This window comes from Saccoglossus kowalevskii, chromosome 11 (assembly GCF_978046115.1).
Source record: "Saccoglossus kowalevskii chromosome 11, keSacKowa6.1, whole genome shotgun sequence".
Classification (NCBI taxonomy): Eukaryota; Metazoa; Hemichordata; class Enteropneusta; family Harrimaniidae; genus Saccoglossus; species Saccoglossus kowalevskii.
The window spans coordinates 5,835,696-5,851,315 of NC_140651.1; the positions used below are offsets into that span (position 1 = coordinate 5,835,696).

Sequence of the window (15,620 nt, forward strand, 5' to 3'; positions counted from 1 at the left end):
TGAATTTCGTTTTAGATTTTGCTTTTACTTTGTTTTTATTTTAAGTTTCGTTTTCGATTTAACTTCCATTTTTGGGGATTAACATTCGATTTAATTTTTACTTGAATTTACAATTCAAAATTGTTTATTAATTACATTTATTTGCCCTTTTACACGACGAACACGATGACTAGAACGATGACCTTTGAACCCAAGGTATATATGTATTTTTGTTTTTGGTGCTCATTTTTTCCTTATTTTACATCTCCATTTTGTTCATAAATTTGACGGTTTTATTGAGTATTATTCATAGAAAAAATTTCCCATAGTTAATTTGGGTTTTAAATTGTATTTTTTTTTTAATATCACTTTCAATTTCAATTTGAAATCGGATTTCATTTTACTTTTACTTTTTTTGACCTTTGCCCTACCCTTTGACATTTGTCACGTGATTCATGATGACCAATCATTTACTACGTTCGCCATTGTCTATATAACGTGGTGTTTGTTTTGTGGATGACTGAATCGCATCTTAGCGGTAAGTATGTGCGTAAATTGTCCTAATAATGTATAGCTTAGACACGCGATTCCTAGATAGCGTTCTCATACCCGTGTTGATGTCAAGGGACGGCGATGAAACGAATCGCATCATGTTATTTCTCAGACCACTTGCATTTAGCACATACTACCGGTACGAGTGTGGTAGTCGGTTCTTATTTACACTACTAGTATGACCCAACGTCCCGGGGGGGGAGGGAGGGTGTACTCACATTGAAGTGCTATATGTATATATGCCGCCAAAAGTGGTCCCAAATTCACCATTTCTGTCTTTAAAAGGGGTATTTTATTTTACCCTGTCTGTCTGAAAACGGGTATCCTTTTTTCATTATTTCTGTCGAAAAAGGGGTCCATATTTTCCAAAGACTGTCTCTAGAGTTGAGTGATCCAACAATGGATAGAGCTGATTTTTTCTTTCTTTAACTTCATTTCGATCGTCAAAGTCCTCTCCGGGAGTCCACCTGCTTTTCCCTTGGTACCATTTATGCTTACTGTCTGGAAAGGGGTGTCAAATATCCACAGTTTGTCTGAAAAGGGGTAGGCAATTCGAGTTTATTTCTGTCTGATAAGAGGTAGGGGTTTCAAACAACCAGCTACACACCCCTGTCAGTATTTTTTTGCAAGTACCCCCCCCCCCCCCCCGCCCGGCCCAACATCCACACTACTAGTATTTAGATGCCCAATAACTTGAATTTGGCAGGCAGTAATTATCAGTTACTGTTTGAGCATATCTGAAAACAGGGTGGGAGTATTCCATCTCAGCATAAGTTTTGAAAAGAAACTTAGTACGTTCAGTACATGTAGCTATGAAATCCTTGTAAATCGGCGGAAAGAGTTCTATTTGCACCCACCCCTATCAATTTAATGTTCCTCTGAAAAACGCCTGTAGTTGAATGTAAAATTGACTGGTAGGCTAAAGGTGATCATTAAATTTTGGGTTTGGGTTAGAGGTAGGGCTGCAAATGAAACTCTTTCCACACTCCATATTATGCAATGTAATGTTGCTAGGCTAACCACTCACTGTATGCCACGACAGGGTGCAATGTAACAGTGAATGTAAATATAATTTTCAAATGCTCTGCTCTACATTATTTAGTTTTGTAAAATTATTCCCATTTTGTGTTCTTATAGGATCACTTATTATTCATAAAAAAATGAGCAGGAGGTCAGGTAAGTTTAGCACCAGTAATTTAGAATGAAAACAATTCTTTCCAATATGTTCAGTTACTTTCTGTATGTATTGGAAACTTGAAAAACACGATTGACTGTTCTTGTTTTGGATAAAATATGGGACTATTAATTTTGGTTCCATCTGTCTATGTCATTTCTCCAAAACCATTTTTCAGACAAATGTTTTTTTAAGGTTCAAACAAAAATGGCCAACTGGTGGCCATTTTAGTTTTATTTATGCGTTTGCTGATTCCTCGCTAATATATTGCTAGTTTCAATTGAGAGTTTGCACACAGATAATACTGTAGGATGTGTTATTTTGTGATTGATCAATTTGAGCAGCATTTTGTCTTAAATCCTAAAACATTTTTCTTTAATTTTGTATCAGGATCATGCATATTGCAGGTGCACGTCGTATTACTTTTTAGATTTGGACTAAAATAGGTGACTGGCAATTATTTTTTTTTTATGTTATCCATGCTAGTTTGCCTATCTGTATATGTTTGATATAATCACAAAATTTTGTCAGTCTAAGCACTTCCCATAATAATGCATTAAAACTGACATATAGATGATGAATATTGAGATCAACTAATATTAAGAATGACATGGAGGCTGTGCATTGTCAGTACTTGTTTATTTCATGTTTTTGATTTTTCTTTATTAATTCGGAATTGACTGGCCCTACCAGAATTACCCTGTAAGGCGCAAATCTGATTAAACTATATTGTACGATATCAATTCATGATATCAATCAAGATCATATTAAATATTGTTTATGTTGTTTATGTTTCAAACTTTAAAATAGATTCCTGGGAGAAAGTGAGAGAGAAACAAAGAGAACTTAGAAGAAAAGAGATGAAAAAAGTAACAAAAGGGGCAAGATGTCCACAAGTGAGTATGTTTACCTTGTACTGCTCATATATCTTAGATGAAAGGAAAAGTATACACATGTATGAGAAGAAAATGTTTGATATCTCAAGAAACTATTTATTATATTTAAATTAATCTTGGTGCATAAGTGCTGTGGGATAAACAGCAGATGTACAATCATATTATTCTCTGTGTTCTAATAATCTCATTGCTCTCAAATTGGCATATCAAAGATTAGAGGTAAATTAGTTGATAACATTTTATGTTTAAAAGATTATTTTTTATAAATTTAAAAAATATTCCCTGTTTCTACTTATGAACAATATGCCTCCAATACTCTCAGGAGTTTTTTCAAAGCTTCCTTTGATTACATTTGCCTTTAATTTTTGACACATTTTGAGTGATTGCATTCAACTCTTGTAAATACTTATCTGACGTAAATTTGTGTACCATGTATGTGCAGGTCATAACATGTTGTTCCCTATTCACTTTATACCACCATTTTTTTCTTGTTTCAGTTACTTACTGTTACTAAGCTTGTAAGTACCGGAAATGGAAAAAGGTTTCGAAAAGATGAAACCCTTAAACAATTGGTAAGAGTAATTTAGATTTATTATACTTCTGTCAATGTTTCTTCATTAGTTACAGCATGCATTAATTTACAATATTGTATGAGAAAACTGCATCCTATCTTACTTGAAAATTTTAATCTAAAATATGAAATGAATGCATCATATTTGATGATTTTGGTTGATCTTTATGAGATTGGCTGAGAAGTTAATTTTTTACTTTCCGTGGCACAAACGGAGTGACAATAGGACGAGTTTTGAGTAAATTATAACTATTTCACCATTTCCAGTGCGTTCACAACAAAATTATTATCAGCTACGATAACATATTTTAAAACTTACCAGTATAAAGAAATCAAAACGAGAGCCCTCTGATAACAAAACACCCCAAAAATGTGCGTAGTAAAAGTCTGGTGGCGTTTCACCACAAAATAGCGGTGTGTGGTGGCAGTGATACTCTCAGTGTTCGGCCAAAACGATCTATAGAAAGGAGAATAAGGTCTGATATCTCAAAGGCACCATGTAGAATAGCTCATATCACATCACATACTGAACTGTATAAACTTTATTTCGAGGAAGTCATTCTACTAAGACAGCATGAAACTATTTTACAGTAAGATCAACTTGTCTTGGCATCTCATATTGAAATGTACAATTTTTTTTTTGGTTACTTGTAGATACCTTTTGACAGGACTTTGACTTTAGAAAATATTTTTGAAGCCTGTATGGACTTTTTTTCCGTTCCGGAAGCACATAAAGATAAATGCAAAGTTCTTGGTGGGCCAAGTGGGCCGGAATTCAAAGAAGATTCTCATATTCAGAATAGAACTTCATATTGCTTTTATTATCCAGTAGGTATACACATTCATATGAGTCAAGAGAAACGTGATGTTAGTTTCAAATTCATATGAGTCAAGAGAAACGTGATGTTAGTTTCAAATTCATATGAGTCAAGAGAAACGTGATGTTAGTTTCAAATTCATATGAGTAAATGTTCATTGATTCTCAAGCTAAGCTTAATTGACAGAATTGTTCTTTATCTGCCAGTTGCTATTTAAATCAGATACAATTCCAATAGTAAAGCATTACATTAAAATTAGAATCTGTCAATCCCTAAGGAATTATGGAACACCATTGTTTTTTGATACTGTAAATCTTTTCTTTCTCATTGTAATCCTATGAGTGATGTTTTACAGTTATTTTCATACAAAATGTATAGTACACATTCATGCCTCATATTGTTCACATGATATAACCCACATGGCGCTGAGTATTCTCCAACCTTGCTGGTATGTTTTATATTTTCAGGAGTCTGAAATTCTGGATGAACAAAGCAGCTTAAGGTAATTATTTCAGTATGTTTATAGCTTCATGTGTAGTGACTGAAAAGATAAGCTTCACTCATAACTTTAAGTTAATACCACCTAATTTCACAGCAAACAAAAAAATAAAATTTTGTGTGTATTTGCAAAACTGTATTTTTGCGATTTGGGTTATTATTTTTTTTTTCATTTTTCGGCAAATCAAGATTTGGCACTTAAATTGTTTGTTCTAAAAACAACAGGTTTTAGTCAAACAATTGATCTTGAAATGTTTTACATGTCAGTATGGTTATAGCGAAACTTATTTTACAGAATGTAGTATAATTGTTTGAATATATAAGTATTTCAACTTTATGTTCTCCTATTCTTTATACTTTGAATCATTCGTTGCCCTTCAAGTCCACAAGTACTAGTATATAACCTGTCTGAATTTCCACTGTTGAGATAGCTCTGCCAACTCTAGTTAAAAAAAACGTTTTGTTCATTGTAGGTAAAATTGATATTGTTTTTAAATTATTTCCTATTTGAATAAATTTTCTGGGTGAATTTTACCAGATCTAAAATTCAAACAGATTGAATTAATTTTTACTGTTAGGTTTAACATATGATTATATTTTTATCATTATTCATAAATTAATGTTGAACATGTAGATAACTTTGTAAATGGATCGGAAATATTAATAAAAAATGGCTAAAATTGTAAATTTATTTCAAGAACGTTTTTTGTTTTTTTTAAGGAATCCTTTTGTAGATTTAGCACAGAAGTCTAGCAGCAGTGGTGCTTCTTCCTTTGGTGGTAAGTAAATTATATTACGTGATGGGTCTATCATATTCTGTGAATTTTAGTATCAAATCAAGTACCAAATCTAGCAAGTGTCCATCCATCAAAGGCAAGTAGACAATTTAACACTTGTAATCTGAGGCAAAACTAATTTAATCTGCTTTTGAATTGAAATGAATGAATACATGCATGTGTTTACTCTTACACTTACTGTCACACTGTTATCTTACTCAGCCTCAAGTCAACTAAAGCATCTTGCTGAAACTGTCAGCTCTGGTCATATGGTGAGAAACTGTTTCATTGCCAAGCTTTATCTAGCAATTCCATGAAAATGTACAGACACTCATAATTTATGGAAGCTAGTTGAACACAATCTGATAATCCTTTACCATAGGCAAATATAAAATTCACTACGTTCAATTACCCACCATAGACTCCGGCCAGTCAAAATGACTATTTTGAACTGTAGGCATTAATCTGCAATTCAGCCAATGATGGAGTGAGAAATCTAGGTCCCATGACCTCATAGATTTTCTTCCACATCATGCAACACGTGACCCAGGCAAAGAAGCCTGCACCATCTTGTCTCAGGATCACTTCTGTTTTTCTCCACACCAAGAGCAAAAACAGTGCAATTCAGTGCAAGTTTTTTGAAGAAGCTGTGAACCGTTGGTAAGAGTAGACATAGTGGCTGGTAGGATAAGGTTTTCTTATTTTGGGGCACGTGTCTTTTTTTTTGTGTGCACTGCATTCTGCCACGTTGTCGGGTCTCTTTGTGTCAGCTTTTAACTGTAATCCGTTCCTCTTGCTTGCCTTGTTTATTATACTAGTGTGGTTTTCAAAATGGACAGGAAGAAAGGGAGCAGTCCGTAGATCTTCTCACCTCCAAGGTTGTCGACCCAGAACCGATTAGCTCCCGGGTTGGTAACCCCCATAGTAAACATCATCTGGGCTTGGGATGCGTTCGGGGTTCTGGGTGTTGCCACGAGAACGTGTGCGCTAACTGGGATTCGAGGTCTGGGATGTTTTTCAGGGCCGTGTGCGTGTTGCAGAGACCGATCGCGTTGTTCGGGCTTGAGGTAGCCGCGCGTTCAGTTCGGAGGGGGGGGGGGCTGTGAGCGTGAGTAAATGGAGTGCTAGCATGGTTGAAAGTCCTCCCATTTATCTAACGGTACCTCGGTACTGCGTCAACGAGTAGAAAGCCTTAAAGCAGTGTACTCAAGGTTTCTCTCCATCAGATCTGATCCAAGAACATCTTCACAGTCTCCTATTGCAGGCGGAGGTTTGCCCGATCGTGCCGGCAACGGTGAGGTGATGCCCTGTGTTGCTCCTATAGGGCCTGTTGCGGGTCCCCCTGTTGACTCCCTGTCGCAGGGTGCCGGGTTCGCCTCCGAGAATTCGGGCTGTGGGCCTGTCGGGACAAATTGCGTCCCTTGCAGGTCGGGTAGAGCAAATGCAGGTGGAGTCGGTTGCCTCTACTGCAGTTGCTCGGCCAACCGGAAGAAGCACACCAGGAAGCGTTATTCTTCTTCCCGGGATTGCCCCGATCCCAGCCCTGACCTTCCCATCGTTCCCATCGGGAAGCAGGTGGGGCACATACTGGTGGTACCCCCTGCACTCTGCCAGCCAGAACCAGTGACAATGAATTTTTTCCTGAGTCCTGTCTTCTATTACGGGTCACTCCCCCTTCGAGGACCCGCAGACGCTCATAGAGGGGACTGGCCCGGCCATCAGAGGTGTCTCGAACACGCTCTTGTTTACTTTTTTTTAAAGTGAAGGGGGTTAGGCGATATCTGATTCAGTGGGTGTAACCTCGAGTGGCCCCTCAGAGTTTATTCTTTGTAACGACTCTGTGAGCCACGCCTTGGAGGTGATGTAGAGAACATCGATCCTAGTGGCCCGATGTACGCTGTCGCTTCCGGGATCCAGGCGGCAGGATCCAAAACAACGCTGACTGCATGGCTCCCCTGGTCCGGCCGAGTGCTGCACTTAGTGGGACAGTGTTGATGGACAGACGTTGGTCCGCCGTGGAATAAAGGCCTAAGTCCTAGAGTGGGGCAATCTCATGCTTTCCGCTGGACCAAGCACTACCAAATTGATGCGGTGTCTGATACCGGAGCCAGCAGAGTCTGGAGCCAAATCTCAAGCCCGACCGAATACCTTGGTTCCTTCCCCCGACCCTGGTACCAGGAATTTTGGTTCGGTGTGACGGACAAAGGTGGATGGCCACATTCATGGAATCTTTCGGCAGTTCAGTCGGAAACAATTTACAATGCCCTGAGAGCAGAGCTGCGACCCTTAACTTTTGAGTTTGTGGCCAGCACACTGGAACGCATTGTGTCGCGTCTCCAGTAATCTGAAGTCTCAAAGGTGGAACACACCAGCCTACCAGACCAGCAGACACAGCCGTTAGTGGGACAGTTGCTTTTGTTATGGGGACGACAATGGCATGATAAGACACCGTTTGTCACTGGTCTTAACCAGGTGGTAGTTGTAAGTAAGGAATATCGTCCTGGTACACCCTTTATTAGTTCTTGTTCAGATTGACCTCTGTGCATGCATCCATGTGTGCGTCCAGACCTGTATCTTAGACATGCCTGGACCAATTACATTCAAACTTCACACATACATCATACATAATATTATACATATGCACATCAATTTGTTTCACGATCTGATTCAAGATGGCCGAATGGCAGCCATTTTTGTACTGAAAAATCATCAAAATCAAGCATTTCTCAGCTGTTTACAAATGGATTTTGTTCAAACTTGGTATATACATGGGGCATTATAGGACCTTGATGCACATCATTTTCTTTTTCAGATAAGAATCAAAATGGCCGACTGGGCTTCTAGAGCCATATATCTGACATGCTTTGACTGATTATGTTTTATATATTCAGGCTTCCCCTGACCTAGATTTCTCTCTTCGCCGTTGGCTGTATCGCAGAATAATGCCTAAGTCATTTTAACTGACCGGAGTCTGGTGGGTATGAACTATGTGAATAGGCGACTAATACTGTAAAATACTTTATTTTAGCTGGAATAAATTTTCACTGAAAAGACTTTTCGAGTGTTTTGTATGGAATTTATTTTCACTGATTTTTGACAAGTTGAATGTAAACTATAGAAAAAAAGGTATATTCGCTGGATTTTTTTGTCACTGAGTCATTTCTTCTGCGAAAATAAAATGCAAGCAAAAATATTTTACAGTATTAAATCGTTTTATCATTTTGCAAGTTTTTTGTCAAAATTTAATAAGATAAATATATTTATCACTTTACAGAGAGACATATTTCCATCTACATCAAGTAAGTAATCAATTTTATCTATACATTCTGTCCATAGTTCAGTAGCTTCCTTACTTTATCTCAACTTTTACTATAATATTATGATATTATTGCAAGTACTTCCTGATATATTCACTTGAAGTTGTTCATTAGATTCTACTTTCTATCATTGATTATTGTTATCAAATTTTATTAACTCAAATCAGATTTTATTTTAATAAATAATGAGAAATTATGAATTAATAGAGTTGTTATTGTATTATGCATGTTCTTGGATTTTTAATTACTGTTAATCTTATTTAGTTAAACTACGTTTGTTTTTTTAAAATTAAATTCTTTCATACTTTGCCAGCTTCAGTCAAGTCAGTGCCCAAAATGGTTCGTTCTGCAGAAATATCAAGACCAATAGTAGGTTTAGTATAATTTATTCTTGCTTCCATGCAGTTTAATCATCTTTCATCATAACACTATTTAGTATATATAAAGTAGTTTTTAAGATGTGTATTCAACCTTAAAATATCACATTTATTGCAGGTCCATGCTGTAGAGCCCTCTCCATCCAGTAAGCACATCTTTCTTAAATTGATAATAAAATAATGACATGATTTACTATCACAACTCATGTACTTGTAGACATTTGTTTTCAGGCATGGTGTTAAACTCATTTAATTTGATATTTTTGTGACCCAATCAGTTGGAAGTGAATGCAGATATTCTTGTGATATTGGTAACAACTCTATAGTGTGTATTTTGTAGTTTTATTGGAACATGTTTGAGTAATGATCTTTAACTTGGGGATGGCACTTCTACTATGCGTTTGGTCTTGAGTTGCACTAAGATGTTGAAGTGCATAACATTGCTTCAATACAGGTAAAAATTGGTATCAAGTATTAAAATAACTGCTAATAATTATGTAATATTTATTTTTAGTAAGTGTTGCCACTCTTCTAGCATTTGGAAAGAGCCAGTCATGTGTGCCATTTGAGTCTGGTAAGTAAACTTACAGCTAACCTTCCAAGAGTAATATACCATATGTGCTTACAAGTTTTACATAAAAATACATATAAAATATTCAAAATAGATATAGTTAAGATTATATACAAGGTCAAAACTAATATGACAAGGCATATTTGAAATATTTGTTATAGATCATAAATCAAAATATTTGTTTCTTGAAAATGTTATTCTATATTATCAGGCCCTATCATTGAGGGAGAATTAATGGTTTTTGAATATAACAGTGCAGGGAAGTGTTTGTGGAGCGAGTCTCCCAGCAAGATTAATTTTAGAAAGGGAAAATTAATTGGACAGGGTGGCATGCGAGCAGCTTACCACTGCCAAATAGTGCACAGCCCAACCCTGAGCGGCAGTCATGTTCTAAAAGAACATTTGCCAGGCAGCATAAGCATGATGTACGATAATTTTTATAAAGAGCATGGAAAAACACTACAGGAAGTGAAATTTATAATGGCCAAACGTGTAAGAATATAACTACTATTGTATTGCTAAGTACAACATTTTTGTTTTTAATTATAATTTGTTATATTTGCATGTACAATTTTATCATAATGTCTATCTATGTTTATTTATTAATTAATAAATATTGTAACTATAGTAGGTACAATGTTTCCAGATAAATAATAAGTCAAACAGTTCAAATAATCTCTAATGTATATGATAAAATATTACATGTCCAGCAAGCATGAGTTTAGCTGCAATAGTTATTTTATTTAACCATGCAAACAGTTACACCTAATTTTAAAAGTTAAACCTAAGCAATATTGTTTAGTTACGTATTGTATATTTATCATTGTTGTGCTAAGTGAACTACAACAACAATTTAACATTGAAGTACAGTCCCCCCCCCCCCAAGGGTCTGATTGTTGCTAGCAATACATACTGTTTTAAATATTTTCAGGAGGTACAGACTCAGATGATGGGGAACATGGTATGCAAGATGTTCAAACAACTTGCTCCATTGGAATATGGTGACACGCCAAGGTTAGTTTGTTTGAACAAATAAAAAAACCAGGAACTTATGTTTTTGACTCAGTCTGTCTGTGCAGATGTTCATGTTCAAACATAAAATCGAGCCTCATACAGTATTTTAAAAATATTTGCTCAAATGGTTTCAAACTTGTACATGCATAGTGTTTAATATGTAGGTTCATGTCTAACACAACTTTGGAATTCAACTGCATATGTTGATTAGCTAATTTGTATAATAATTAACTAAATTAATTATGAATCTAATAAGGCAGCATGGTATGCTGAGGCAGGAAAGATTGATTAGTTTTAGCATCACTAGTATATTCATAATGTAATTGAATGTTCAACAGATATTAATATTGCTGCATATAGTATAACTGATGTATACAATGTATTAGTGTTGCTAGGGTAAACCCCAGCTAGAATTAAGCTACAAACATCCTATTTCAAAGTAGTATCTTTTATCACATGTATCATGCACTTTCGGTGTAATAACACCCGTGTGATATTTTTGGTATTACACACTTTGAAAGTGACGTCACACTTTAAGTCTGTGATGTGATTGGCCAATACAGCTAATTTCACCTTTGACCTAATCAGCAAAGTTAGTACTGAATTATGCAACACTTATGATGAGGCAGATTTTAATGACAAATTATGTAGAAATTATTACATATTATACTTATTAGATTTTTAGATGCTATATAATCTCTGATTTTATCGCTGTTAAATAAACAAAATATTAAAGATATTAATCACAGTCTCAATTCTCCCAACCCGAAAATAGTTCGGGCATGACAATGTTTCGTCTGCTGTCAATCGTACAAATTTGCATCTCAAAGTAAACAAACCTTCAGCTGATCGAACGTTCAAAATCATGATACATATGGGCGACTTAGTCAATACTTTTGATATAGACGTGACAGAATTTATGAATGATGAGCAAGAAAGACCAAGTGAAGGTACGTTTACGTTTTTTTCTTTCGTCAGAACTGATAAACTGAGATCATGATCACTCGGCGTATTGTATGATCGCATAATGCATTGGGTAAAAATACATCACAATACTGCGAGTACTAAATATAATGATTCCATAACATGAATTTATTTTGATATTTATAATAACAAATGTAACATTTCTTTTCGTCACAGAAAATGCTTCCTTGGGTGAAGCGACAGCACAGACCACTGACAGCGACGGCGCCGAGGCCGGACCTTCACGACCATGTAGATTTGTGCCAGTCACCGATGACGATGTCAGAAGAACAATCGAAAGTCAACAAAACAAAAACACAGCCAAGAAAACTCTATATGATACGAGATTACTGGGCCAATTTTTGAAGACACCAGAAATAAAAGAAGCTAGAGAAATCCACGAAATCCCTCCAAAAGAACTGGAAACAATTCTATGCAAATTCTTTATCAGTGTCCGTAAACCAAGCGGTGATGACTACGAGCCTATTTCCTTAAGATCTATGCTTTCTAGCTTTGAACGTCACCTGAAACGACACAAATACATGTATTCACTGATCAGTAGTATTGAGTTTAATGAGGTGCGGGAAACAATAAAAGCAAAACAGAAGAAATTAAAGAAAGATGGTAAGGGCAACCTACCGCGAACAGCTGAGGCGGCTACAGATGAGGAAATCGAAATTCTGTGGGAATCGGGACAGTTTGGGTCCCACAGTCCTGAAGCCATAATAAATACCATGTGGTTTTATAACACAGTACATTTTGGTCTGAGGGGTAATACCGAGCACCGTAACATGTGTTGGGGAGATGTGAGCCTATGTACTGATAGTAGCGGTCGTGATTATCTTGAGTTCTCTGAACGGCAAACTAAAACTCGGACTGGAGAAAATCCAAGGGATACCAGAAAAGTGAAGCCAAAGATGTGGGACGTCCCTGCGAATCCCAGAAGATGTCCAGTTGCTATTTTCAAAAAATACCTCAGTTTACGACCAGCTAGTTACACAAATAGTGACGACCCATACTACATCGCCACGCATTCTCGCGGACTGCCCAGACCGGGTGAGCAGTGGTTCCGTCACCAGCCTATCGGAATTAATAAAATAGGTTCCCTGATGAAAAATATGGCAACTGCAGCAAATTTACCCCCAAACAAACGCCTCACAAATCATAGTGCCAGAAAGCATCTCATCCAGAAATTAAGTGACCAAAATATACCACCGACCACAGTCACTTGGGGGCTGAAAATCAATAAATACTAATTTTCAACAAAAAAAATCATCCGCTATACGTATATTTATATATACGGATGATATTTAGCGGATGATTTTTTTCAACAAAAAAAATCATCCGCTATACGTATATTTATATATACGGATGATATTTAGCGGATGATTTTTTTTTTTTGAAAATTAGTATTTATTGATTTTCAGCCCCAAGTGACTGTGCCACCAACACAAATAATGCAGATCTCCGGTCATCGTAACATTCAGTCCGTCAATGCCTACAGCACTATATCAGAAAACCAACACAGAGAAATTTCTGGCATTTTGAATAATCAAGTAGCCACCCCTAACTATAGCACATCAAACCCGTGCCAAACATCAATACCTTCTGTTATGCAACCTCAACCACAACGTAACATCGCGTCCCAGTTGACATCAACCAATATCAGCCATCATGCCTCGACCTTGAGTTCACAATCCACACCGATATTTGGAGGCCCCATTTCCGGCGGAGTATTTAATGTACACGTACATTACAACATTGCCAACAATGATAGTTCAACAATTCCACCGAAAAGACGTCGGATATATGTGTTTGATTCATCTCAGTCATCAGATGAGAACTAAATAATAACTTTCAATCGACGCAGCGTTGACTTCCATGTTTGATCTCGTGGACCATGTTAATGACGTCATGGAGTGACGGGGAAACCCCCGATAAATACTTGTAGTTCCTACAGCTTTTTGATGTATTTAATAGGTTTTACTGCTTTCGTTTTAAGTGTTTAAGTTAAAAATAATGTAATTTGTTTATTTGTATTCCAACTAGTTTGGTGTTTGGACCTTTATTAAAGTTCTTTTTGATCGCTTTTGTCTCTTCAATGACTCTTCACTTTTACTTGTTCGACCGAATCAATGCGCCCAGTGTTTGCGTTGTCGATTTCGGCTGCCGACGACAGTGGAAACATTTGGCTTTGAATTACAACAAAAAAGAATACATGTGATAAATAGGATCTCAAATTCGTGACCGTGTAATATCGGATTTATTAAACTCGTGTAGTAATTTTCATATGTTCCTCGCCAAAGGCTCGGAACATATGAAAATTACTACACTCGTTTAATAAATCCGATATTACACGGTCACTCATTGGAGATCCTCTATGTATGTTGTACCCTACTAAATTTGCTTTTATTCATTGAAGTATAATACCATGTTATTTGGTGAAAGTGAAAGACACCTTCTATACTATTGAAGAATACATTCCTGGTCACTTTGTGAAGTATATCAATAATAATGGTAGAGTTCATCCTGATAATGATGGTGACTTATTTCAAAAAATGTCTGCATTTGCTCACTGGACGTATACTAAATACAATGGAAAGTTGATGTTAGTTGATTTACAAGGTAAGTAATATGCCACTATATTTTCATTTTTATAAATACAAATGTGTTAACATCAGCAGTTATATGTTGTTTGTCCTGCTGTTCTCCTTGCAATGTTAATTACATAACATGCATCTGTCCAAATGTATATTGGAAATAAATTAAGTGAGAAACAGACAACTGATTTAAGGTGTGATTTAAAATTGTAACCTACATACATACATACAGACAGACAGACAGACAGACAGACAGACAGACAGAAAATTCTAATCTTTAATATTGGTGTGCATACTTTGCCTATTTCAATTCATTTTGTCACTTACAGGTGTTGGATTAAAGCTGACAGATATAGCTGTAGCCACATGGGATCTGCTGGATAAAGCAACAAATGATTTGTAGGTATTTTTCTAAAGTATTGCATCTTCAAACTACATTTAGGTGTTAGATTTATCAGTTTACAGATTATTCAATGTAGACTTTTCAATGAATAAAATTAGCTTAATATTATTATCTGTGCAAAGTAGGTGTATGGTTATAAGCATTGTACCAAAGATATCAAACTTTGCATTAATGGTTATATTTTTTAGGTTGTTTGGTATGGACAACATAGCAAGGAAAGCGATTGTTGATTTTACACAGAACCACAAATGTTCTGTTTACTGCGTTTATCTGAGTCTACCAGGTAATTAACTGTTTGCACACACATGTAACTATGCATGGTAGACAATGAGTGTGTGCATTATTATGCTGAAATCTTATTTTATTTTAATGTTCATAAAACTGGTTTAATTGCCACATAATTAATTTATCTTGTGTTTCTTTGATTACAACTAAATAAACACTGTTTATTAACAATAATTTTTCAAATTTTAATACTAGTAATTGAAGTGCTTAGTGACACAATGTCAGAGTATTTGGGATCTGAGGTAGGTTTTTTTTATTTTTGCCTCTTTCTTTTATCAACACACACATTACAGAAACATTAAGTTACTTACTAATTTGAATTTGCTACAAATAGCATAACAATATTGTCTGGTACATAAACTTAAGCCTGCCATTTTTGGCGACAACAATGTGTACAATTATTCAATTTACCAAGCAATTGGGACAAACATATTTGTATCTTTACTTGCAGGTTCAGATTAATCAAAATGAGCATGAAACAGCAGAAGAAGTTGCTCTGTGAATGCAGTCTTGACACCATATTTATAAGAGTGCAAGACATAATTGTCATAACGAATTATGTTCTTGTCTCCGACATGCCGTGAATGATTACAAGCAAAGTTTAGATTATACATCATTTCACACTATTTAATTAAGTTCTGATTCAAAATTGTTGATGCAGTATTGTTTACTATCAAACATGACGACATGTGTCGATTATTACTCCTGGATAAAACCGGTTTTGTACATTTCTGTAAAGACAGCAACATAAGTAGATTACATGTACTCAGTGTGAAGTTATGGGTGTCTTGTTAAATTAAAAAAATCACTTGTCTGTTCAAACGTA

The 15,620-nt window shown here is 35.9% G+C and overlaps 3 protein-coding genes and 1 long non-coding RNA gene across 4 annotated transcripts; 3 read left to right on the top strand and 1 right to left on the bottom strand.

The window, feature by feature from the left end:
* Nucleotides 1-421: 421 nt before the first annotated feature.
* LOC146736133 (uncharacterized) lies at nt 422-14,068 on the top strand. The gene is made up of 14 exons (XM_085505667.1): nt 422-517; nt 1,669-1,707; nt 2,516-2,601; nt 3,099-3,173; nt 3,827-4,000; nt 4,458-4,492; nt 5,209-5,267; nt 5,487-5,536; nt 8,539-8,563; nt 8,895-8,950; nt 9,077-9,104; nt 9,473-9,532; nt 10,461-10,543; nt 13,929-14,068. Exons 1-13 carry the CDS (start codon nt 496-498, stop codon nt 10,532-10,534), a joined length of 783 nt encoding a protein of 260 aa, XP_085361793.1. The 5' UTR covers nt 422-495; the 3' UTR covers nt 10,535-10,543; nt 13,929-14,068.
* LOC102807353 (uncharacterized protein KIAA1958-like) lies at nt 10,558-12,780 on the top strand. The gene is made up of 2 exons (XM_085505666.1): nt 10,558-11,493; nt 11,684-12,780. Exons 1-2 carry the CDS (start codon nt 11,409-11,411, stop codon nt 12,760-12,762), a joined length of 1,164 nt encoding a protein of 387 aa, XP_085361792.1. The 5' UTR covers nt 10,558-11,408; the 3' UTR covers nt 12,763-12,780.
* Nucleotides 11,609-13,322, bottom strand: LOC146736134 (uncharacterized). The gene is made up of 2 exons (XR_014930998.1): nt 13,112-13,322; nt 11,609-12,030 (listed from the first exon to the last, which is right to left on the bottom strand). It is a non-coding gene; the product is annotated as an uncharacterized LOC146736134 (long non-coding RNA).
* LOC146736135 (alpha-protein kinase vwkA-like) lies at nt 13,999-15,620 on the top strand. Its single transcript, XM_085505668.1, has 5 exons — nt 13,999-14,131; nt 14,436-14,505; nt 14,698-14,792; nt 14,990-15,036; nt 15,246-15,620. Exons 1-5 carry the CDS (start codon nt 14,065-14,067, stop codon nt 15,294-15,296), a joined length of 330 nt encoding a protein of 109 aa, XP_085361794.1. The 5' UTR covers nt 13,999-14,064; the 3' UTR covers nt 15,297-15,620.